The sequence below is a fragment of the Schistocerca piceifrons genome, chromosome X (genome assembly GCF_021461385.2).
Source record: "Schistocerca piceifrons isolate TAMUIC-IGC-003096 chromosome X, iqSchPice1.1, whole genome shotgun sequence".
NCBI classification, from domain to species: domain Eukaryota; kingdom Metazoa; phylum Arthropoda; class Insecta; order Orthoptera; family Acrididae; genus Schistocerca; species Schistocerca piceifrons.
The window spans coordinates 80,858,860-80,883,354 of NC_060149.1; the positions used below are offsets into that span (position 1 = coordinate 80,858,860).

Here is a 24,495-nt window from a genome sequence, read left to right on the forward strand (position 1 = left end):
GTGAAGGCTTCAACTAGATATTTCAGAAGTTTTAAGGCATGTTAGGTTCAACTTCCAAGACCTGTGCCATATGACTGAAAACTGTAGGAAGCTTCTAATTCACTCAGTGATGCACTACACACCAGTGGCTACTATGCGAATAGCTGTGTGGAGGTTTCACACAAATTGTTTTTAGATTACATGTCCATCCATTCAGTCAAGATAATAAAAGCTCTTCTGACTGACAGTTTATGAATTATTAAAGTAAATTTATAAGTTTCAGAGGCTTTGAAATATAATGTACAGCATATAATTCAGCATATAGGTATGGTCATATGTAGACACATCACACTGAATGCCAAATTTTGATCACTCAATTATTTAAAAAATTTGTGTGTATATTGTTTTATATTACTTTCGTAAGCTTAATACTTTGTAGATTAAGTGACATGGATTATTGGCATCCAGATACAATACTGCAGCACCATTTCTATATTAGAAGTAGTAGTAGTATCATGAGGCTGTATTAAGTAGGATCATTGTATAGTAAATATCTCAGTGAAGGCATAAAATTTTCTTATTTTTATGAGTGTGTCTAGCCACACCTACATCATTGTTGTTTCGGTCTTCAGTGCAAAGCCTGGTTTGATTATAGCTCTTCAGGCTAGTCTATATCATGTAGGCCTCGTCGTATCTGCATAACTACTGTGACCTACTACTACGTGAACATAGCAGAGCCTTGGTCCTGTCATAGGCCCCGTGCCCTCCCAAGAAGTAAGGTAGAGAAAGAAAGGATTGACATGACCAGTAAAATGACCCCAGTTTTACAGAGACATTGAAACCGGTTTAGGAGTCATGTGGAGCAATGTAGGTTTCTGATACTGGTGTGGCGTAGATAGGTCACATCAACCACATGAAGCATGATCTTTGAACTCTAACGGGTCTGACAAGCCGCCATGTTAATGTTCCAGTCAACCTTTGTACCGTGTACAGTGTACATGTGTTCCCGTTTTCCATACTGGTAAGTCTTCTTTTCTTCTGATTCCAGTACACTCCTAATGCTACAGTAGTTAGGGACTATATCCTGCACAAGATGAATGGTGTCATGCATCACAGAGGTAACAAAGGCATTGTTGTAATTCACAGTGAGGAATATCATGTCCAGCTTTTTGTCATCAGCTTTGATTTACAGGCAGTTACAGTCACAGTCTATTCCTATAGGAAGTTAACAGAATGTTCATTGGACTGTCTGTCAAGCTAGTACATGGAAACAAGCAGAGAATTATCTGGCAATAGGTATAATCATCACATTGTTCCTCAGTGGTGAAAAGTTTCCATGGGAAACTTGCTATGTTACTATGATGAGATAAATAGATGAGTAGTAGAACTATTCGCATTGTCACTACATGGGGAAATTCTTTCTTTCCAACAAGATTACCATTAGAGAGAGTATTTGAACTTCTTGAGTGGTTCACATAAACCTGAAGTCTGCTGCAGATGTCTTCCTCACAGAGCTTCCAGATATTGTGACATCTGAACTCATTGATTGGAAATTTGACTTTTTTTTATTTTTCTTATAGTTTTAGTTAAAAGTTTCCCTTCATTTCAAAATATCCATTGCAAAATACACCTGATATTTGTAATAGTTCAGACAACCTCTAAAGTTTTTGGATTAAAATACAAAACATGGTATCAATAAAAGCTGTGGCTTTCTCTCTTTGATATAGGGAGCAATATTAACAGCTGGCATAACTTTTAATGGATTATTAATGAACAAAAAAGGGAATCAGTGACCTATATTTATTCAGTAAAAACTGACAATGAATTTTACTAGTCCTTGTTCCTAAATATTATCTATATTGCATGAGCTATAAGCTTATGTATAAGCTATAAACTTATGTAAGGGTGTCAAATCATGTACCATAGCATACATTCCAGGTCACAGACACAGCACTGAGTAGCTGTCAGAGGGCATTTATGTACAAAGCTGGAAGAATTATAGTTTGTTGAACAGGTGTATTTCTGTTGTTATAAGTTCTTTTGTCTGTAGGAAACACCAGATTAATGAAATGTGAGTTTTCCGTTTTACTTTGGGTGCCCAGATATCAAGTTTTTCGAATGCTTTATTCATTCTGTTTTTAAATCCTTATATTAAAGTTTCCTATTTTATTATATTGGAAACAGTGTAACACATTCTATGGTGCAGGCAGTCAAAGAACTGTTACTGTGATAAATGACATAGACATAAATTGACTCATTGTACAAGGCAATATATGCCTTACAGATGTGTATGTCTTACAAATGTGTTAAGAAATTGTGCCAATGATCACTTCCCTAATGTACTTTACTGTGATTTTTTCGAATTAATCATATTCATTTTCAAAAATTGTTATGTAGCTAATGTTAACTCTCTGTATTCAGTAACAGATGACAACTGTTAATAAATTTTAATCACAAACAATTTTTCAGGAAGTTGCACCCAAGAAAGCCAAATTACAAGTTGCAGAAAGAGAATACAATGCAACCATTGCTCTTCTAGAAGAGAAACGTGCACAAGTTAGGAAGCTAGAAGAACAGTTAGCAGAACTTAATGCAAAATTAAATGAGGCAAATCAAAGAAAAAAAGTGCTGGAGAATGAGGTTGCAGCATCTACCAACAAGCTCATGAGAGCTGAGAAGTTAATTGGTTAGTACTATGATGATAAAAACATTTTTGAATTTTTATTTCTTGTTAATTTTAACTACTGCAATTTCGAAGAGAAAAATTTACGTAGTAACCTGCACATTACTACATCTCCACCACGACTACCACAGTGGGCATCACAAATTTGAGTAGCATGCCATTCACGTGCTCCAGGCCCTCACCAGAGACACCAACCATGGCCAGTGCCTCAATCACCTGCAGCCAATAGCCAGTGGCTCCTAGTGGGCAAATGCTCTTTTATATTTCCATGCACTGGCTCCCACCAGCAGTCTTGAATATTACACTAAACTGTGTTATACTACTTATGTGTATGCTGTCATGCTGTGATTTCTTGTAACTGTGGCTTTTATTGTGTTCAGAGTTATAACACAAGTGCGAACAGGTGAAACTTTTGTGTACTCAGCTTCACTGACTGTTTTTTCGTTAACTTCTCCAGGGAGGCAGTGCTTCAATCATTTCTCCAGCAGCAGCAGCCTACTAAGGCCACTTTAGAAAAACTCATGGCTCTGTTGAGTGTTCAGGCTCTACTGTTTGAGGTTCACTCACTGCCACTCCTGCCATATAATGACTCTTCTAAAGATTGGGAAGCTTATTAAATATGTCTCCACCAGCACGTCCTTGCATTTAGGGTGATGGCTGCAGACACTTGTAATACTTTGTTTTTATCATTGATTCTTCCTTGCATGTACCAGTTGTTGTATCACTTAGACTCTTTGCAGGAATCACCCTCACTCTTTTTGATGTTATGTGAAGTTTGTTGTCTTCTTATTATCACTAGAGCACCTGTGGCATTGCCACTTGTGTATAATTTTATCAGAGCTGCAAGCAGCCACATCAGTTTTATTGGGATAGGGCAGCAGAACTGTAGGGTTTGAGACATATGTGTTGCTTTTTTGCTAAAACCTCCAAGGAATCCTATGCAGACTCCATGGTTAGAGATGTGGTCTTCTGTCAAGCAGCTAATAAGGAAGTTCATCAGAGAGCCATTCAATGTGAGGATCCATCCTTGGAAGAAGTTTTAAACATTTCTGTCTCCTGCAGTACAGGCCAAAAAAATCAAACTGGGGAGGAACATCCCCATTTTGATAGTGAACCACTGGTGCACAGCAACAGCCTTGATGAGCAAAGAGAAAGCTACTGCTGTTGAGGAAACCTATCTGCAACTGACAATCCCACTGATGACAACAAAAAGGCACCATGCAGCACTTCCATCAAGGCCATCTTGCTTTATGCAACATTAGGTGGCTGCATACCCCAGGTGGTAGGCAGTGTGCCACAAGTGTCACAAGAAAGACCGCACTGTATCAGTTTATCATTCTCAGCCTTCCTCTGAACAAATGGACATTGACATTCATTCTATTGCATTGTTGCCTGCAGGTCAGATTAAACTCTTTATTGAAGTGTCTGTGCTGAACAAACAATTGTCACTCCAAGTGGACACAAGAGTGGCTGTTTTGCTCCTCAACTCTCAAACATATGCAAGGCTGGGCTCCTCACCATTGGCTCCTCTCAAACACCTGGTAAGGGACAACAAATGGTATATTCCTGTTCTTGTTCAATCTACTGGCACCATAGCTTACAAATCTGTAGTCTTTCCTAACATATATTTGGTTGATAATGATCCTCATATTAAGAATTTGATTGAGTTAGACGTTTTTGTTGCTTTTGAGTTTTCTGTTACTGACACTGTACATCTTGTAGGGCATAAAGCTCCTTATCAGGACTTAGATTCATTGCATTCTGAATTTTTGCATTTGTTTTTGAGGGGTTATGCTGTGTGAAAAACTTCACAGGAGATAAAATGCTGAAACCTCCATCTTTGCTGCATTTTTTCAGGCACAGATCATACCTGTGACCTTACAAGTTAAGTCCAATTTGGATCAGTTGACATCACTAGGTGTTGTCCAACAGTTTTCAACAAGTAAGTGGTGCTTGTCAGAAAGCCATCAAGCCAGTTATGACTCTGTGGAGACTTTAAAGTTAATACCAGAGCACAATCTGTTATTGGCACATACTCTCTGCCTCAAACTGATGAATTACTTTCAAAGGTGGCCAGGGACCAATTCTTCTCCAAAACTGACTTAGGTAATGCATACCTGCAGGATCAATTAGATGATGCATTGATACAATGGCTTCTCATGGACATGCCTTTTGGTCTTTATCATTATTAGTATTTTAATGTTGGGTGTAGCTAGTGCCCCAGCTATTTTCCAATGCTTTGTGGATCAACTTATGGCACAGATTCCTTGCTGCATCAACTATGTTGATGATATTGTAGTAATGGGTGCTACAACAGAAGAATACTTACATAACCTCTGTTCTTTGTTTACTTTTTTGCAAATAGTATAATCTTACTAAGTCACCATTTTCTTCAACCCTCTATTATGTATTTCAGTCATGAACTTTCCATCCAGGGTGTTTGACCCCTGGATCAGCATGTCAATGCTATTTCAATTTTGCCTCATCTGACCAATTTGGGGAAACTAAAGATGTTACATGGTAAAATACCTTACTCTCACAGGTTTCTTCCAAGTGCAGCCACTCTGGCTCACCCTCTGCACCAGCTGCTTCATAGAAACTTTTCTTTCAAGTGGTTTCTGGCCTGTCAGCATGCATTTGTGCAGCTTAAAAACAAATTACCCTCTCTGTCTTGTCTATTGGCCTTCTAACTTCATAAACAATTCATATTTACCATAGATGTGTCCCAGTACATGGTTGGGGCAGTCCTGGTCCATTATCATGTGGATGGCTCTAAGCAACCCATCACTTTTGCATCCACAATGCTCAACAGAGCTCAGCAGCACTATTAACAAGTCAAAATAGAAGCCCTTGTACTCTTTTATCTCAAACAAAAATTTTATGTAATCTTAGATAGTATAAAATTCCACCTAGTCACAGTTCATAAATCTTTGTTTCCTTGCTTTAGCCTGTAGTTGCTTTACCTGACAGAGTTGCTGATGACCTTCAGTGTTGGACCTTATATTTGTCATGACATAATTACAAGATCCATTTCTGCTCTATATCACAGCAGGCAAATGCAAATGCATTGTCTCAGCTAAGCATGGGACCTGATCCATTGTTTGGTCATGAAAGACAGTTGTATTTTTAACTTGATATGGAAGCTAGACAGACTATTGATGGTTGCCCCATTACCAGCTTCAGAATTGCATCAGCCACATCTGCAGACCCAGAGCTAAAAGAAGTTGTGCACATGATGCTACACAGGTGGGCTGATCATCCACTGGACTGTGCATCTGAAAGATTGCATAATTTCTATGCTTTCTGTCATTGCCTTTCCCTGTTGGATTGTGTCATTCTCTTGTCGGTGGAAGGGGGTATCCACTGTATAGTGATTTGAGCACTGCTGTGTATGGTTCTCAACCTGTCACATCAAGGTCACTGTGGAGCCTCTCACACTAAAAAAAAAATTGGTACATCAGTGCATGTTCTGGCCTGGTAATGATCATGAGGTGGAGTGTCTGGTTATGTCTTGCCACAAGTGTTCAAATCAACAGGTGGCTCAGTGCAGTGTTTTTACCCTTGGCAGCACCCTTGCTGACTTGGGAAAGATTCCATATTAACTTTGCTGGAAATTACTTAGACACTTTGGGGTTGTTGGTTGTTGATGCCTTTTTGAAGTTTCCTGATGTTGCTCATTGCACATCTGCCACAGCCAACACAAGAGTCAAGGTGGTGTCAGCAATTTTTTTCTGTTGAATGCCTACCCAGTATGATGGTTCCTCAATCTTTATCTCAATCATTTTAAGACTTTTGTTCCTGCTATGTCATCCACCATGTGAAGCCACCTCCATTTCATCCAAAATCCAATGGTGAGGCAGAACATCTCATGCAGATTTTCAAAAAGCAAATGTGCAAATATGTCACAAAAATTCTGGCAGAAGAGGCCCTTGCATTCTTTCTCAGCTCCTTTTGGACCTGTGTTATCAGGTGAGGAATTGCACATCTCCTCTTAACAGATCAGGGGTGCACTAGATAAAAGAAGAAGCTACTTTAGCAGACTACTTGTTGAGTGAAATGGGAGGCATTTTAAGCTAGGTGAGAGCTTGAGGTACTCTTATGAACACTCACTGCTCAATATGCAGATAGAAAAATCAGACCATGCTCAGAGTATAGACACTACTACAGTCAAAATTCTATCAGGAAATTGTTGAAGTATTCATAACAAAGTCCCCAAATTTACGACCCTCTAGAAAAGTTCTCATGCTTAAATTGTTCTTGGGATTGAGAGTGGGCTGAAACCCAAAGGAGAAAGCTCTGGGATATTTAGTGAGTCATGGAACATATATTGGAAAAACAGATTGGATGTCATAGGAGAAAGAGTGTTCATGACTGTTTACCAAAATGTTGTCTCTGTTGAGGACAAAATTAAATGTTACACTGAAGTTATCTGGTCACATATAACAGGTCTAGGTGAAACCAAGTTAATTGTTCAATTTGTTTGTGGACCACCCAATTCTGCTGTGATAGTTCTAGAGTCATTCAAAGAAAATCTACCATCATATTGCATAAATACCTAGAACATGCAATACTAGGTGGAGGTGATTTTAACCTACCAGGTATAGAATGGGAGGTGTATGGGTTCATTGGAGGTGATACGAACAGACAGTCTTATGAAGCACTTTTGATCATGTTTTCTGAAAACTTTTTGAGCAGTTAGTTCAACAGCCCACACACAATGGAAATATCTTAGATGTTGCAGCTACAAATAGGCTGGGTATCATCAGTGACATCAGTATAGAGATGGGGATTAGTCATCATGATGTCATTATAGCAACTACGGTTATGAAAATTAATAAATCAGTCACGAAGGATAGGAAAGTGTTTCTGCTAGAAAGAGCAGATAAGCAGTTGTCAACATCTCACTTAGACAATTAACTGTCATCATTTAGTTCCAGTATGATGGACATAGAGAAATTATGGGCAATGTTTGAACAGATTTAACAGATATGGACAAGTATGTGCCTAGTAAGTTGATTAAGGATGCACAGGACCCACCATGGTTTAGCTACAAAATTCGGAAAATGCTGGGCAAGAAAAGGCTGTTGCATTCTCAGCTACAAAGAGACTGCACAAGTGAAGACAGCAAAGGTTAGTAGAGATTTATGCATCTGTTAAAAGATCTACACATGGAGCATTCAACAACTACTGCCATCATACGTTAGCAAAAGATCTGGCCAAGAAAATTCTGGTTCTATGTAAAATGGTAAGCTTGTCTAATACTTCTATCCAGTCTCTTGTTGACCTGTCTGGTTGGGCTGTTGACAATAACAAAATGAAAGCTGAAGTTTTAAATTTAGCATTTAAGAATTTGTTTATGCAGGAGAAACATGCAAACATTCTATCATTTAACCATCACACAGTGTCGCCTGTGGATGACATAGTAATAAGCATTCCTGGCATAGTGAAACAGTTGGAAGAGTAGAAAATAAATAAGTCACCAGATCTCATGTGACTATATCATGGTGCCATTTTTCATCAGGAAGTGCTTGTCAACATGTGTGTTATCAGTACTTGGTAGACATTGAAAGGGGCCTCATGGGCCAAATCATGAAGTTTCCCAGATTTGAGGGGCATTCAAATGTGACGGACATTGGACTGCAAGGGAATAAGAGGGTAGGCATACTCATCATCAAGGTTCTGGTTCACTAACACAAGGTAGGATCACTGTATTGTGCACTAAGCATGTCACAACTCTTCATATCTGCACCCACCATCTGACAACTAGTAATGGTCTCCCAACAGCATTCTGTGTCATCCCACACAATTTGTCAGAGACTGGCAGCAGCCATACTATGGAACTATGGCCCTATGAGTACACTGCTGTTAATACCACTAAACAAACACCTGTGTTTTGTCCTGCTGTGACCACAAAACGTAGATTGCTGATGAATGATGTTACATTTTGTTCAGTGATGAATCATGGTGCTGCACTATCCTGTATGACCATCTTTAGTGAGAAAGGGAGCAACCTGGGGAGAGGCCCCCATCTTCCACTGTTTTGGAAAGGCGCAGTGGTGTTACATCTGGAGTGATCATGTGGGGAGCCATCAATTAAGACTTCAGAACATGGCTGACAGCGTCTGGAGGAATGTATGGACATTCTGCACTCTTACATCTTATCTCTCATGTGACAGAATTATGGTGGCATTTTTCAACCAGACAATACTTATTAGCACATGGTACATGTCTCTATAATTGGTCTGCCTGATATTGAGTACTCACATGGACAGCAAGATCCCCAGATATGTCTGTGATAGAGTGTATATGGTAACAACTTGGGCATTGACTTCATCCTTTGCCAGTATCCAGGTCATCAAGGACCAGTTACAATAGTTGTATGGCACCTTGACTCAGGAGAAGTGCAGGCCAGAGGCTGCAATGTGATACTCATAAGTGGACTCATGCTACAAACATCTTTGTGAATTTCTCTCAATACTGTAATAACACAAATCAAATCATGCACTCTCTTGATGTGTGAAGTTTCATTTTCTTTCTTGCTATCCTTGTGGGTACTTCAGTTTTTTGCCAGGCAGTTTATTCTTTCTACTCCAGTGGTAAGGACATGGGCATAAACTCTTAAAGTTTTAGATCATTGTATAATTAATATTAGTACTGTGATATGATTATATTTTATAATTTCTAATAATTTGGTTGTATTTTGCTTATTTAAAATATGCATCTTCGACTTCTCTTCACATTCCCTACATTTTAGTGCTATATAATCCAAAAAATATGGCTAATGTAATGTAATGTCAAATTCTCAAAAGTTTCCTGCAAATTTTGAATCAAAAATATCTCTTCTGCATGCAAAATAAAGTAAATAATAATTAGTGGTGACTGCTAATAAATCACAGTAAAAAAAATACAAACACATTATTTAACACTTATAATTTTGTTTCATTTGCAAGCATTTCTAAAAGAACTGTATAATATAGTAATACATTAATAGATAACTATTTTTTCATACGAAGAGATTATGAAAGTTGCTAATATTCAACCAGTGATGAAAGCTGTCCTAGACCTTGATTGTCAATTAGCCACAAAGAGAATATCATTATCCTATGAAAAGACAGTTATTAATTATAAAAATTTATTGTATTTTTTTATATTTTTAAATAAATGAGAATTTCATTTTTTGGCATAGATAAGAACAATATGGGAGAACTTGTATATAAAGAAAAAAAATTATTAGGTTTTTTTTATTTTTTGAATAAAATGGAAATTTCTTTCTTTGGTACAGACATATTTTTGTAAGGTGTACAGCAAATCTAAAATCTTGATTCACATCAAGGAGGCCGGCCGGAGTGGCTGAGCAGTTCTAGACTCTACAGTCTGGAGCCGCGTGACCGCTATGGTCCCAGGTTCAAATCCTGCCTCGGGCATGGATGTGTGTGTTGTCCTTAGGTTAGTTACGTTTAAGTAGTTCTAAGTTCTCGGGGACCGATGACCACAGCAGTTAAGTCCCATAGTGCTCAGAGCCATTTGAACCATTTTACATCAAGGAATTTTTAAAAAAATATGCTCTTTGGTCCACAAACCCCTTAAATATACTACTACCCTACTCTCATGTTACAATTACACTCCTGCCTAGAAATCATCCTCTGCACACAAAAGTAGGAAAAGGAAACAAAACAGTTCATCCACTCACCCCACTGGAATTCTCACTGCTGACCACAGTGGCTGCTATGTGATGCTGGATCTGGCTGATGATGTCTGTCTCAGAGTTGTTTCTGATGCTAAAATGTACAAGTCACAGATGGATGGCATTTAATGTGGCAGGGTTGATTCTAGGTTGTGGGTTGACATCAGGATGCTGACTGGTAGTATCTGAAGCATTAACAGTTACACATTTTACTAGAAAAGAAGCTACAGCACTCATAGCAAGTTTCTGTAGTGATTCGCATCCCTTGTCATGTGTGACATGCAGTCTAGCCAGTGGTTTTGATGCAACAGCTGCTGCGGGATGCCTGTGGCAGCTCGTGCACTATCTTGGGCTGACCTTAGAAGTCAGACAAGGTGTGCCTGCAGATATGGAAATCAACTGTGGTTCTTGTAGGAGAAGACAGCTCCCAGCAGGGGTGCCCGCACTTGCAAGCAGAGGCATACAGCAACAATACAGGGTGTTGGGCAACTGCTCTGCCCTTTTCAAAAACAGCTGCCTTTTGAGTCAGAAGTCCATCTACAGCTGAAGTCAGTCCAAGGTGGTCCACCAGTAGGAAGGTGCCATGTTCCTCAAAGTGGGCCCAAAACCAGGAGATGGATGATCAGGGGTGGAGTCCAAGACTCGTGGCAGCAGCTTGCAAAAACATCACCCTCACCTAACATGGACCTCCTCTGTCACAGTAGGTGCTGCCAGACTGTAAATACCTCTACTGAAAATAATGGGTATTTATACAGTTTCTGTGATCACTTGTGCTGAGGCACTGCTTCTAACAGCATACACCAAAACAAGATAGCAACCAGAAGTTGTGGCAACTGCCACGCTTGGCCCACCCTTGTGCTGCATTGTCAGTACTGCAAGCACTTGTCCCTGGCCCACAATGTTGAAACTGACAGGTGGTATTGCTAAATCTGATGCAATGGTGATTTGGTCCACTTCTTACCCACTGGTATCTGCAGCACACTTGTGTCCATTCTGGCCGTGCTGCTGTTTCACTTAGTAGTGTCAAAATATAGTTTTGATGCTACAGTGTCATTAACATTATGTTAGTCTGACTTTATTCCAATGTTTGATGAGGAATCAAATCCAAATAATTGATTACCAGTGACTTTAATGTAAAATTCACATGAGATTGATTGTTTATCAACTAATACGTTTTGTGCCTATACGTCAGGCATACCTATTATATGTTACACAAATAAGTACTATATTACAAAGTTTAGTGGCAGAATAACACATTAATTTACATGCTTCAGACATGAACCATTCATTTTGAGAGCTAAATATAGACTGCCTACACAATATTATCATATAACTGTGGAACAGAAATTGCAAATTCCATGATGCTTACAAAATGAATTACAGCATCTGAATGACTTATAATATAAGGTTTACTTTTTGGTAGCTAAACAGAAACTGAGTGACTCTTGTTCAGGACTCTTTGTTCACCCTATTTACAGATGTACGTAATGTCAGAAAATGTATTTTGTTGAAATTACATGTCAGATGGTAGTATAAAAATCATGAAAATTAAAAGGAACAGAGACAGAATAAACAGTGATGTAAATTTGTTAACTAGACGGATATGGACAGATATGTACCCAATAGAGCAGTTCTTAGTGAAAGGGACTGTCCATGGTATACAGCCACTGTAAAGGCACTTCTAAATAAACAGTTACTACTGTGCAAGAGGCTTGAAACAAAGCATGGGGCTATAGTCAGAGAGGTGCTGAACGAAATGCCTTCGGCTGTCTAGAGAGCGACAGGGGAAGCCTTTAAGACTGCCTTGGTGAGATATTGCCAGATGATCTTTTACAAAACCCAAAGAAATTCAGACCATATGTTATCAACACCAAAGTTAGTGTGCAGTCACAGATGCGACAGGAATTGAAACTGAGCACAGCAAAGCAAAAGTAAAATCCTGAACTCCATTTGCTTATGCTTTTTGCAAAAAAATCCCAGTGGAATTGCCCCATTTTAATCCTTGTACTACTGAAAAGATGAGTAAATAAGTGTATTAGTGGTGTTGAGAAACAGCTAAAATTGTTAACATTTAATGAGGCTCCAGGCCTTAATGGAATCCCTAACAGGTTCTATACTCAATTTGTGGATGAGTTAGCCCCACCTTTAACTATAATACATAATGAGATATCTCAAACACAATGACCTTTTCCACACCAGATAACATGGATTCCAAAATCACTGACATGCAAAACCAAACTTGCACTTTTTTCGTGAGATGCACTGAAAGCTTTTGGTCAAAGCAGTCAGGCAGATGCAGTAGTTGTTGATTTCTGAAAAGCATGTGACTCAGCACCACAGATGGAGAGTCATCAACAGATGCAAAAGTAACTCTGGGTATGACCCATGGAATTGTGTTGGGACCCTGGCTGTTCATGCTGTATATTAATTGACCTTGTGGACAACATAACTTTTTGCAGATAATTCAGTTATCCATATTGAAGTACTGTCTGAAGAAGCTCCAATATTCAGTTAGGTCTTTATAAGATTTCAAAGTGGTGCAAAGACTGATAACTTGCTTTAAGTGTTCAGAAACATACATTATGCCTTTCACAAAATTATAAAATCATAGTTTTCTATGATCGTAATATCAATGCGTCACAGCTGAAATCAGTAAACACATTAAATACCTGGGTATAACACTTTGTAGGGTTATAAAATGGAACGATCACATAGTTTCAGTCATGGGTAAAGCAGATAGTGGTTTTTGGTTTGTTGGTTGAATGCTGGAGAACTGCAATCAGTCTACAAAGGAGATTACTTACAAATCACTCATGTGACACATACTAGAATACACTGAGGTGACAAGAGTCATAGGATAGCATTGTGCACATATGCAGATGGCAGTATTATCATGTACACAAAGTGTTTCATGTGAAAAGATTAAGGAAATGATTGCAGCTGAATGAAGGGAATTAACTGACTTTGAACACTAAATGGTAGTTGGAGTGAGACACATGGGACATTCCATTTCAGAAATCAGTAGGGAATCAATAATGTCAAAAGTGTGCCAAGAATACTGAATTTCAGACATTACCTCTCACCCTGAACAACGCAGTGGACAACAGCCTTCACTTAATGACAGAGAGCTACAAAGTTTGTGTATGATTATCAGTGGGCAAAGTTTGCCATTAATGGGCTACGTCAACAGATGAAGGATGCAAGTGCTACAATGGTTCATGATTGATTTGAAGAACATTCTAGACAATCTGAATGAATAATTTGGCCATACAGATCACCTGACATGATCCTATTGAACATTTATGGGAAAATATTGAGATGTCATTTCATGTATAAAATCTTATATATTTCACAATTGTGGGCAGAGAGGGGCAGCATGGCTAAATATTTCTGTAGGGCACTTCCAGCGACTTGTTGATCCATGCAACCTCAACCTGTTGCATTATACCAGGCAAAAGGTGGTTCTACATGATTTTAGGAGATAGCCTATGGCTTTTGCTACTTCAGTGTACTGCTCAAGTGTGTGGGACCTCTGCCAAATAGGACTAACAGGGAATATTGACCACGCACAGAGATATAAATAGAAAATGGCAAAAACAATAGGTACTACTGTATGAAGTTGATTTTAGGATACACAGGGATTCCCAATTCCCATCAAAAGTTTGAGAAAGTGAAATTTTATGATTTGAATAATTAACAGACTACAAGTTACTTTAATGAAAGTAAGCATTTTTGGAATCAGAAAAATTTGGGCTACAGAATTATGGTACTGAATTTTGGAAGTAATCACAATTTATGACCAGAAATTTCTAGAGTACAAAAATTTTGAACACAAATAACTTTTGAGATATGAAGTTTTTGGAAAAAGTGAATGTTGAGTAGAAAAGGAAGAAGAGTTTCAAATAAGTTTTATTAATGTAGGAAAACAACTAGTTGCTCATAGAAAATTTCACCATCACCTGATTTGCATATAGTAAACAATGACTATTTCCTTAAAGAGAATGATTGCACAAGAACCCAAAGCAGGCTATTATTATCTCCAGTAGCCAGAAAAATAAATTTTAATGAACTTTTTTTATTTATTGTGTGGTATACGTTGAGAGATTTGGAATAATTTTTATGTTATACATATATCGAGATTACTTATCTACTAGATATCAACTCTTTGACACAGGTCTCTACAATAATATAACACTAATAAAACTAGCTTTAAAGAAATATCAAGGTGTTTTACTTATCACACTACTCATCACTCTCAGGAAAACTTCCAAAGGGTAGAGGTACATGTTGACAGTGCATGGGCAACCGTCTGTTCCTCAGCACCACAGTCACCAGATAGCAATGATGATTTGTTCCACTTGTGGTGAATGTCTGCACAACTTCAATGGCTTGTTCAAATGTGGTTCAGACTATTCCAGATTGCCCAAGGCTGGTGAAATACAGGGAGTCTCTCCTAGATGCTGGGTAGTGTCAACATTGTGGAGGACAGTTTTGTTGTTGGTCTTAATCTTTTTTGCTTCACAAAAAATACGCCATTCAATATTGGATGGTTGGGGTTATCAACAATCCTCAGGTATTCACCTAGCAGCACAGTCTACAATCTGATATTAGGAGGTAGAATGTGACTCTAGATAGATAACCAGTATGTGAGAGTAGATCATATTGACCCACAAACAATGTGCATGTTTTCATTAAGTTGTAAATACATATGTTTCACATATGGGCTATTAAGCCATACACAAGCAAAGTACTCTGTTGCTGAGTATACCAGTCCAAGTGTCAATACCTGAAGAATGTTATATCTGCCCTTAAGCCTAGCAGATTTTCACATCAAGTGTTCTTTAAAAAAATAGAGCCCTGTCAAATGTTATTCAAAGGTATTGGGATGCATGTTATGATGAGGTTTGTATCCCTGAAAATGGACAGCAGGGGCCCTGTGTACCAATGTATTGGACAGGTGAAAACTTGAACTTCTGTTTTGTTGGAGTTAGGTTGTAACCTCTATTTATGGAAGTACTGGCTTAAGATGTCTAGACTGAGTTAGGTGGCACTGTGGTTAGTTTTAATGAACTTTTTTATTTATTGTGTGGTATACATTGAGAGTTTTGGAATAAATTTTATGTTATACATATACAAAGAGTACTTATCTACCTTCTGTACATAAATGATCTAAGCTTAAATATTGATGCACACAAAACAATCATATTTGCAGATGACACCACAATTCTACTAAAAGGAGATGACGATGAACAGTTACAGCAGACAGTAAACATGGTCACGAAACAACTTAGCTGCTGGGCACAGAGTAATCAGCTTGTAATAAACAGTAAGAAAACTGTTGCTCTAAAATTCCACAATGTTCCTAACAAGGACATGTTTATCCTATCAGTCTCTATCAATGACGAACCAGTTGGTAACTGTACTGAAACCAAATTCTTAGGACTTTGGCTGCAGAGTAACATCAGATGGAATAAGCATATTGCATATCTCAATGCAGAACTGAGCAAAACATGTTACCGTCTTTGTTCATTAAAATCATGCTGTAGTGAGAAAACAGTATTGAATGCATATCATGCGTACTTTCATTCTTGTCTTAGATATGGGGTCACCTTCTTGGGAAACTCTAAAACAGCTAACAGCACTTTTAAACTACAAAAAAGGGCCATTAGAATCTTGTTTGGGTGCAAGCCTAGAGACTCTTGTAAACCCCTGTTTAAGAAATCTGGTATTCCTCCATTACCATGTGTATACATTATGGAAACCCTTTTGTTCTTTAAATTAAATGTAATAGGCAAGGACCGGAGACTGCAAAAAAACTGTGATATACATGAGCACTTTACCAGACAAAACAGAAACTTACATATGACTCAAATCAGCACAGCACTGTGCCAAAAAGGTACTTCTCACATGGGAGTTAAGCTTTATAACAAACTTCCTGAAAACATAAAAGCTCTCACTAAGGTCAACACATTCGGAAAATCTCTAAAGTCATATTTACAGCATCACTGCTTTTACTCCATTGAAGAATATTTATATTTATGAAATGTGTTATATAAATACTTACGTGTAAAGTGTATTATTTTAAGCTTAAATATGTATGCCTTGAAATGACTCTCAGCCTGTATATTTATAACTTGACTTGTCCAATGTCTTATGCATAAGCTGCTATGTAGACAACAGGACCAATAAAATACAGCCTACAATCTACAATCTAGATATCAACTCTTCGACACAGGTCTCTACAATAATATCACAGAAATAAAAATAGCTATAAAGAAATATCAAGGTGTTTTACTTATCACACCATTCGTCACTCTCAGGAAATCTTCAAAAGGATAAGTGGTACATGTTGACAGTGCCCATGCACTGTCAAAGCAGCAAATGCCTCCAGACCATATCATATATGGTATGTAAATGAAAGCAAATGATGTTTCCTGCTTCATTTCATTTCCTGCTTTGATAAATTTTTTAACATTAAAACATGAACAGTGTGACACTGTCCTGCCTGGACTCTATCTAGTGACTTGCCAGGATTGAGTATTCAATTTCATAAAAATTTAGACTCTCCAAGACAAATTTCTAAATATTAATTAAGGGCAGTGTGACTAAAGAATTCACTGTTTTCAGCAACTATCATATGTTTACTACTAATCAAAATACACCAGAAAAGGAAAAATATAATACTGATCCTGGGACTAGAAAAATAAGAAGTAGAATAGACCCACCTTGCTCTGTTATATAATCAGTCATGTGCATCTACACTAATAAAGATTTTACTGGCATCCCATACACACATGTAGCTATTTTACCTAAGAAAGATTTGCTTGTTTTGATACTGCAATGAAATACTTAAGAGCAACAAAATTTAATCGGATAATAGATTCAGTAAAACATACAAAAAATTATATATTAGTATTATTTATAAACCTTTTACTAAAATTTTAGCAATGTTTACTTTATAATAATTAACATGATGCAATTGACCACATTACAATAGCAAATTTTAAATTGTGTATATTTCTTGCAAATTCATTTTATTGATCAGTGGGTACAATTAATTTAATTTAATCCATCTTTTTGAACAGGACTTTGCTGCAAATCGTCTTAACTGCTTTAAGTTCTTTATTTTGATTTTAGTGGTGAGAATGTTTGTTCCTTCTGACTATTTCAAGTGATTAATATTGAGTAATATTCTGTCACAGCCTGAAACAGTTCAGTAATTATTATATGTTGACTACGTATTCAAGCCTCATGAAGATGACTGCCTGAGCAATTGCATATACTAACAGTAGTTCCACAATACATTTACCTCATTATCAAATCTGTCTCTAACAATCATTGAGAAACTGAAAAACAATTCTAAATAAAAATCACAAAAGGAGTGAAAATAAGATATACGAGAAGGAGGAAGTTACACAGACATAAAGTATTTTATGAGCTGAGTGCTGACAGATAGGAAGAACAAGTAAATTAAGTGTTGCACTTCATCCATTTTATATTTATATGACTGTTGTAGACAAAATGTAGGAATTTTTATGTACCAGTCCTTTATAGAAGCATTAAATATACATATCATTTTCATGCCACTGCTTCGGCATTTTATATGTACAACAATTAGTTGAGGACTCCCAGTTATGTCTCCGATGTTAACAAAAAATGTGACATCATTTTGCGTCAGTGTTTGATTCTGATGTGTGTGTGTGTGTGTGTGTGTGTGTGTGTGTGTGTGTGTGTGTGTGTGTGTGTGTGTGTGTTATATATATATCAGTTGATCCTGCAGCAAGGTTTGATCAGCAAAGTGGCTTTGCTTACAACAGTTTGGCCTATTGCAGAATGAAATGGTTGATTGCTGTCACATCTGCAGAAAGGTGACAGACAAAAAGGATGGCCTGTTTGAAAAATTTAAATAATAAAAATTTCTCATGTTTAGGGGTATGTAACAAAAATGTAAATTGAAGACATATTATGTTTAAAGCATCAACATATGCTTTGTGTGGAATGACAGGAAGTATTAGTAACAGTTAAATTCCATTAACCCTTTCGAGACACGAGTCCCTTATACGTGACCGATTGTCGCGTCACACACTCAGCGCTGTATCTAGGGACTGGCCTAGTGTATTGACACATGACAGGGCGCATTCTGTTTGGAAAAATGTGAACTATATGCAGAGTGTGGGTGATTGGCATGTGTTCAACCCCTCTCCCCCCAGTCTTTCCCTCACTGCTCTGCTAATTGGTCGCACTGTTGCTAGGGAGTTCACGTGACACCTGCAGTCATGATTATGTTTGCGCTTCAGTTATTTATTGTCTTCCAAATGAAGCGGTGATTTTCGTGTTAGTGGCTACATATCTAATAAGGACATTGAGAGTTTGCTGAACGACAGTAATGAAGAGTGGAATGTAGATGAAGATGATGGCGAGAGTGAGTGGTCAGGAAGTAGTGATAATGACAAAAAAGATGATGAAGAGAAAAATGAAGAGCAAGATGAAGAGAGAAATGAAGAAGACAATGAAGAATAAAATTAAAAAAACATGATTGAAGAAAATGAAGAGGATGGTGGTGATTTCAATGACGGCGGTGGCACGAATAGTGGTGCTCCTCAGGGCGGTGGTGTATGGACAGATATTACAGGAAAAGGGGGGCTTCCTAATGACATTGATTTTGTGCCACAAAGGGAAAACATTTATGAAGCAGTGACAAATTGTAGGAATTTCATGGCCGAGACAAACCAATACAGCCGCCACAAGATTGAAAAAATGAGCCCCCTGAAATCCCATTCACAATGGAAAGGTTGCCCTGATGTGAGTTTGATGGAAATAAAAGCTTTTTTGGGTACCTTTCTCAACATGGCGATGAATGAAGAAAGTGAAGAAAGTGATGAATGAAGAAAGTGACTTTTCTACTGATTGGACAACAAAGCAGGACTTTTCTCCAGAAGTATTTCGTTGTGACTGATTTTTGCAATTTTCCCGGGCCTTTCACATTTGTCCTCTGGCTCCTTGGGGCTTATCAAAATTAGCTACTTGAACCCAAAAAGTGAAGAATGTTGCTGATTTCATTGACAGCAAGAGTGAAGAGCACTTTTAACCAGGGAAAAAATTACAGTGGATGAGTCTACTGTCGGTTTCAAGGGTAGAATTGCGTTCAAATGCTATAATCCTTAGAAACTGATGAAGTGGGGCCTACGAGTCTACATCCTGGCCAGTTCCGAAACAGGATACATTTCGACATTTGAGCCCTACTATGGCTCTCCTACAATGGAGTCCTTGGTGAGCCCTGAACTTCCCTTTATGTCCCGAATCATCCTTCATTTGTCTGTTCGACTACAGCAAGATTGCCCAGCTCAGGGGAGGCCCATGTACACTGACAGGTATTCTACAAGCTTACAGTTGGCAGAGGAGTTGAAGAAAGAAAAAACTCATCTAACCGGGACAATAATGGCAAACCGGAAAGGTTTACCAGTCAAGGTAATTAGTTTATTTCACGAAATATTTTGCAAAGTAGGACTGTACAAAATTTACCATATATTTTTTTATTTGCCAGTAAAGGGAAAAAAGCTGTCAAAAGTCGAAAAGGGTGATGTGAAGGCGTTCTAGAATGCAGTGACAGTTATTCTAGCGTGGAAAGACAAAAGGCTGGTTATCATCGAATCTACTCATCACAAAGATGCTATGCAAGAAATCACCCGGAAAAAGGGGGGAGGCAGTGAAGAGGTGATCCAGAAGCCATCAATGATTTGTGACTACACAGCAAGTATGGGAGCCATAGACAGGGGCCGATCACTACTGTGAATCATACCATTTTGCCAGAAAATCCCTCAAATGGTGGAGGAAAATTTTCTTCTGGTTATTCAAGGTACGATATTCACTTTTCTAATAGGTCTTGTCCTACTTACTAAATTTTTATTTTGACAAATGGTAATTGTTCTGGCTAATTTCAGGTGGGGATCATCAGTGCTTACTTGCTATATGTCTTCATAGCAAAGAAAAGAGGAGAGACACAAAAGAGTCATTTCCAGTTTTGGAAGAGTCTCATAAAGGAGCTTGTGGGTGATGTCAGGGCTCAACCAATCCCATTGAGGAAGAGGCCACGCTCTGAGCATGGTGACCTACACAGGATGGACGGCCTGTATCATGCTATCACAAGAATTGATACTGGAAAACAGGGTGACTATGTCGTTTTGCAGTGATCACTCCAAGCCAGGAGGGCGAAAACAGTCCCCCTTTTTTCACGAAACTTGTGCGTCCAACCCTACTCTTTATGTGCCTGAATGCTTCAACAGGTATCACAAAGTAGCAAAGTACCGAATGGACTTAGTAAAATATGGTTGCCTATTGAAAAATCGATATGCCAAAGTTATAAAGTTTGTTTTAAGCAAATTTTGTGAAATTTTGTAGTTTATTGACATAAATCAAATTTTTTATCCCTCAAAATGGACTTTTTATTTTCTTCCCATGGATGTCCCATAAGAGATAAAATTGTATTTTATATGTCGTTTTAAAGCTAAAACCTTAAAGAATAAGATACAAACAATTTTAATATGTCTAATTCAGTGCACCACCTCTCAACTAAAAAAAAAAAAAAGTTAAAAAGAATCAAATTTTTAATTTTTTTCTATTTTAACACCACCACCAGGTCAAAAAGTGTGTGATATGGAATAATGAAAATAGTATGCTACTATAGAGCCTGTTTTAAGCTTTATTTGAAAAAAACAATTACACCGATAAGGCAAAAACAGTAGATTTTATTAGAGACGAAAGAAACCTAAGGGATATGGAACCCGAACAGCACTGCCGAATTGCTCTGCTTTGGGGAAATGCACTCTGTCCTGAAAGGGTTAATATTCTTGTTGTTTCAAGAATTATAGGCATAGTTTCTCCCTTACATTCAAATTTTTTTGTTTTGTCCTTTCAGTACATGTATGACTTTAGTAGTCTTTCTTTAATAACATCAATATTAATGGTTCATAAAAATATAGCTCTTTATTTTATTTTTTTTTTTTTTAACTTATTTAGGTGGCCTGGGAGGAGAGAAAGCACGGTGGTCAGCAGCTGCAGAAGCTCTGCAAAGGGACTACAATTCACTGGCAGGAGATTTACTTATGGCTTGTGGGGTAATAGCTTATTTGTCTCCATTCACAGCTTCATTCAGGTGAGAGTTTCTGCTTTTGGTTTTGATTCTATTTGTAATAATTATACTAATTTATTTCTGTATGTATGATATTGCTTTTTGGAACAGTGATCTGAAGTCCATATTAAGGTGTAGTTCCCCCTATAACAGGATGGATTGGTCAGTAGGATCATATCTAGTAAAGCACTGAGGAGTTCAAACCAACATTCAACTTAAAGAAAGCTTTATCTTCGTGGCTATTGGCATCTTAAGAAACTACAGACCACTATCGCCAACCACTACTTTTGTAAATCATATGAAACAACAATAAGCAATACAATTGTAAGTTACACAAATAAATTCAAAATACAAGAAATGTATTCATGGTTCCATACATTGCCAACCATCAGCTGTATAATGGAATGAGAACCGTGAAAATTTGTACCGGTCTGGGACTTAAATCCAGATTTCCTGTATACTGTGAATGCTTGCCTTAGCATTAGGCTATCTGAGCATGATTCACAGCCAAATCCAAACTTCCATATGTCGTCAAACATTTGTCTATAACCTGTACTTGTACATCCATTTTGTATATGCCTTACAGGGAAGACATTTTACTTGAAAGTCACCTGCCCAGTATTGGAGGATACAACTATTATTGCAGTGCCTGTGTCATTCCAAATTACAATGCAATGTTTCTTCAGACAACCATAATAAAATACATGAAATGTATTTGCAGTTGCTAATATGGATAACCATCAGCTGTATAATGGAATGACAATGCAGCTACTGCAGCACAGTATTGTGTTTATCCTTTAACACCTGGCAAGTGACTTTTAAGTAAAATGTCTCCCCCATACAGGAATATACATAATGAATGCATAAGTACAGGTTGTAGACACATGGTAGAAGATATACAGAAGTTTGTCCTTGCCATTGGTTGTGCTCAGAAGCCTAATGGTAAAGTGGCTGCTAGCAGTAAGCTGGTAATCCTGGTCTGGTGCAAATTTTCATTGTCAGCTTTTCATTATAAGGCTGAAGGTTGTCCACATTCACAACTGTGAATACATTTCATGTATTTCATAAAGACTGTAGTCAATGCGGTACAATTTGTCAGACATGCATTCTTTTCCAAAGGAACATTGCATTGTAATATGTATCAATGCAGACACTGCAATGTTGTATTATATTCAAAATGTTATACTCACTAAACATGGTTTCAAAGAAGGAAAGTAAAAAAGTGATAACAGTAAATGTGGTTGAACACGTTTCGAACTACCCTGACATGCTGCAGAAGACTTGTGAAATTTTATGGTCCTTTCTAAAGCATTTGACTGTGTGATTAATCCCAAGTTAAAGAAGAAGTAGCGAGTGTGTGTAATTCAAGGGAAATGCTTGAAAATATTAAAATAAATATAGATGAATAGGAAACAATACACTGAAATCAAATATATTAACAGAGTAATTACAACCACTTACAGACTTGCACTGTGAGTTGTTAAAAATTGTGTACTATGAAGCTCCATAGTCAGTTCAATTCTATATACTATAAAAAATTTTAATTGTGTGTAGGTTGAAAATAATATACAATGTTAAATCTGATAACTAGTTTCAGTTGATCATAAAACTATCCTCAGCTCTGAAAGAGAAAGCAGAAAAAGAAAGTTCCTTTAGGCAAACCGACTTAAATAGTCTTCTAGGACACACATATATGTGATAAAGTAACATACAAAAAGTAATGACACGCCAGTCATGGTAAAGACATAGTCTCAAAGTATACAGTAAGTTTACAGTGCATCATCCACATATCTTGGTACTAAATAAGGCAAGAAAAGCCACTATCAGAAAAATGTGAGTCATAATCAGTTTCACAGCATAACAAAAATAGGAAAGTAATAATTGTGAAACTCATACCTTTCTCATATACACTGATGAGCCGAAACATTATGACCACCTGCTAAATAACCTGATTGTCCATCTTTAGAAAAAAATACATGACTGATTCTGCGTATCTGGGATCCAACAGTCTGCTGGTAGGTTTGTGGAGGTATGTGACATTATACATGGAAGTGTCAAAGAAAATGGTATAGACATGCATATTCAAATACAGAGATATTTAAGCAGGCAGAAAATGGCACTGTGGTTGGCAATGACTATATAAGATAACAAGCGTCTAGCACAGTTGTTACATTGGTTACTGCTGCTACAGTGGCAGGTTAACAAGATTTAAGCAAGTTTGAATGTGGTGTTATATTCGATGCATGAGCAATGGGACACAGTGTCTCTGAGGTAGTGATGAAGTGGGGATTTTCTGTAAGACAATTTCACGAATGTACTGTGAATATCAGAAATCAAATCTCTGACATCAATCTATATGGCTTTTGGATCCGAAGGCTCACTCATGTACCTTGGCGACAGCACAACGCAAAGGTTTATGCCTCACCTGGGCTTGTCAACATGGACATTGAAATGTTGACTGAAATGTTTTCCGCAAAGTGTTGGCAGGCATCCTCAACTTGAAAATAGAACCTGTATCTTTTGTGAAAGACACCTATGACTGTTTGCATGTCCAAATATCACTACAAAATTTCTGATTATTGGTTAACTTTAAGTTGAAAGTTTGAATAACTTAACTGGAATGGTAACGGAAATAAGACGTTGCTGTGAGACCAAGTTAAGAATTTTATATAACAACAACAATTTATTTAATAAAATCATGAAAATAACTCCTCAATCACACATTTTACTTAATAGTATGGTTTTATGGAATGTTGGCCCATCATCAATGATACCAAAAAAAAAGAAAAATAGAAATTTTATGCAACCTGACTATCTCTTCTAACTGAGATGACTCTAGGAGCCATCACACAGAGCGTCTATACTCACCAGAGTTTCAGCAGAGAATGCCTAACTGTCTCCCCTCCTCCGGGGTCACACACTTGAAGAGTCTGCACAGCATCTATTTGCCGACCTAAAGGGGCCTGCTGATGTGCTGGGAACTTATGTCTCTTTGGTCCAGTGCAGTCCCACTCTACTTAA

General features: G+C 37.6%; 1 protein-coding gene across 1 annotated transcript in view; it reads left to right on the forward strand.

Annotated features, from left to right (window-relative positions):
- The window catches only part of LOC124722185 (dynein axonemal heavy chain 7-like), a 913,348-nt gene that overhangs the window by 558,323 nt on the left and 330,530 nt on the right, over positions 1 to 24,495 (forward strand). The window contains exons 22-23 of the mRNA XM_047247384.1: positions 2,449 to 2,665; positions 21,363 to 21,498. Coding sequence (XP_047103340.1) covers positions 2,449 to 2,665; positions 21,363 to 21,498 — 353 coding nt within the window. The remainder of the gene's footprint in view (positions 1 to 2,448; positions 2,666 to 21,362; positions 21,499 to 24,495) is intronic.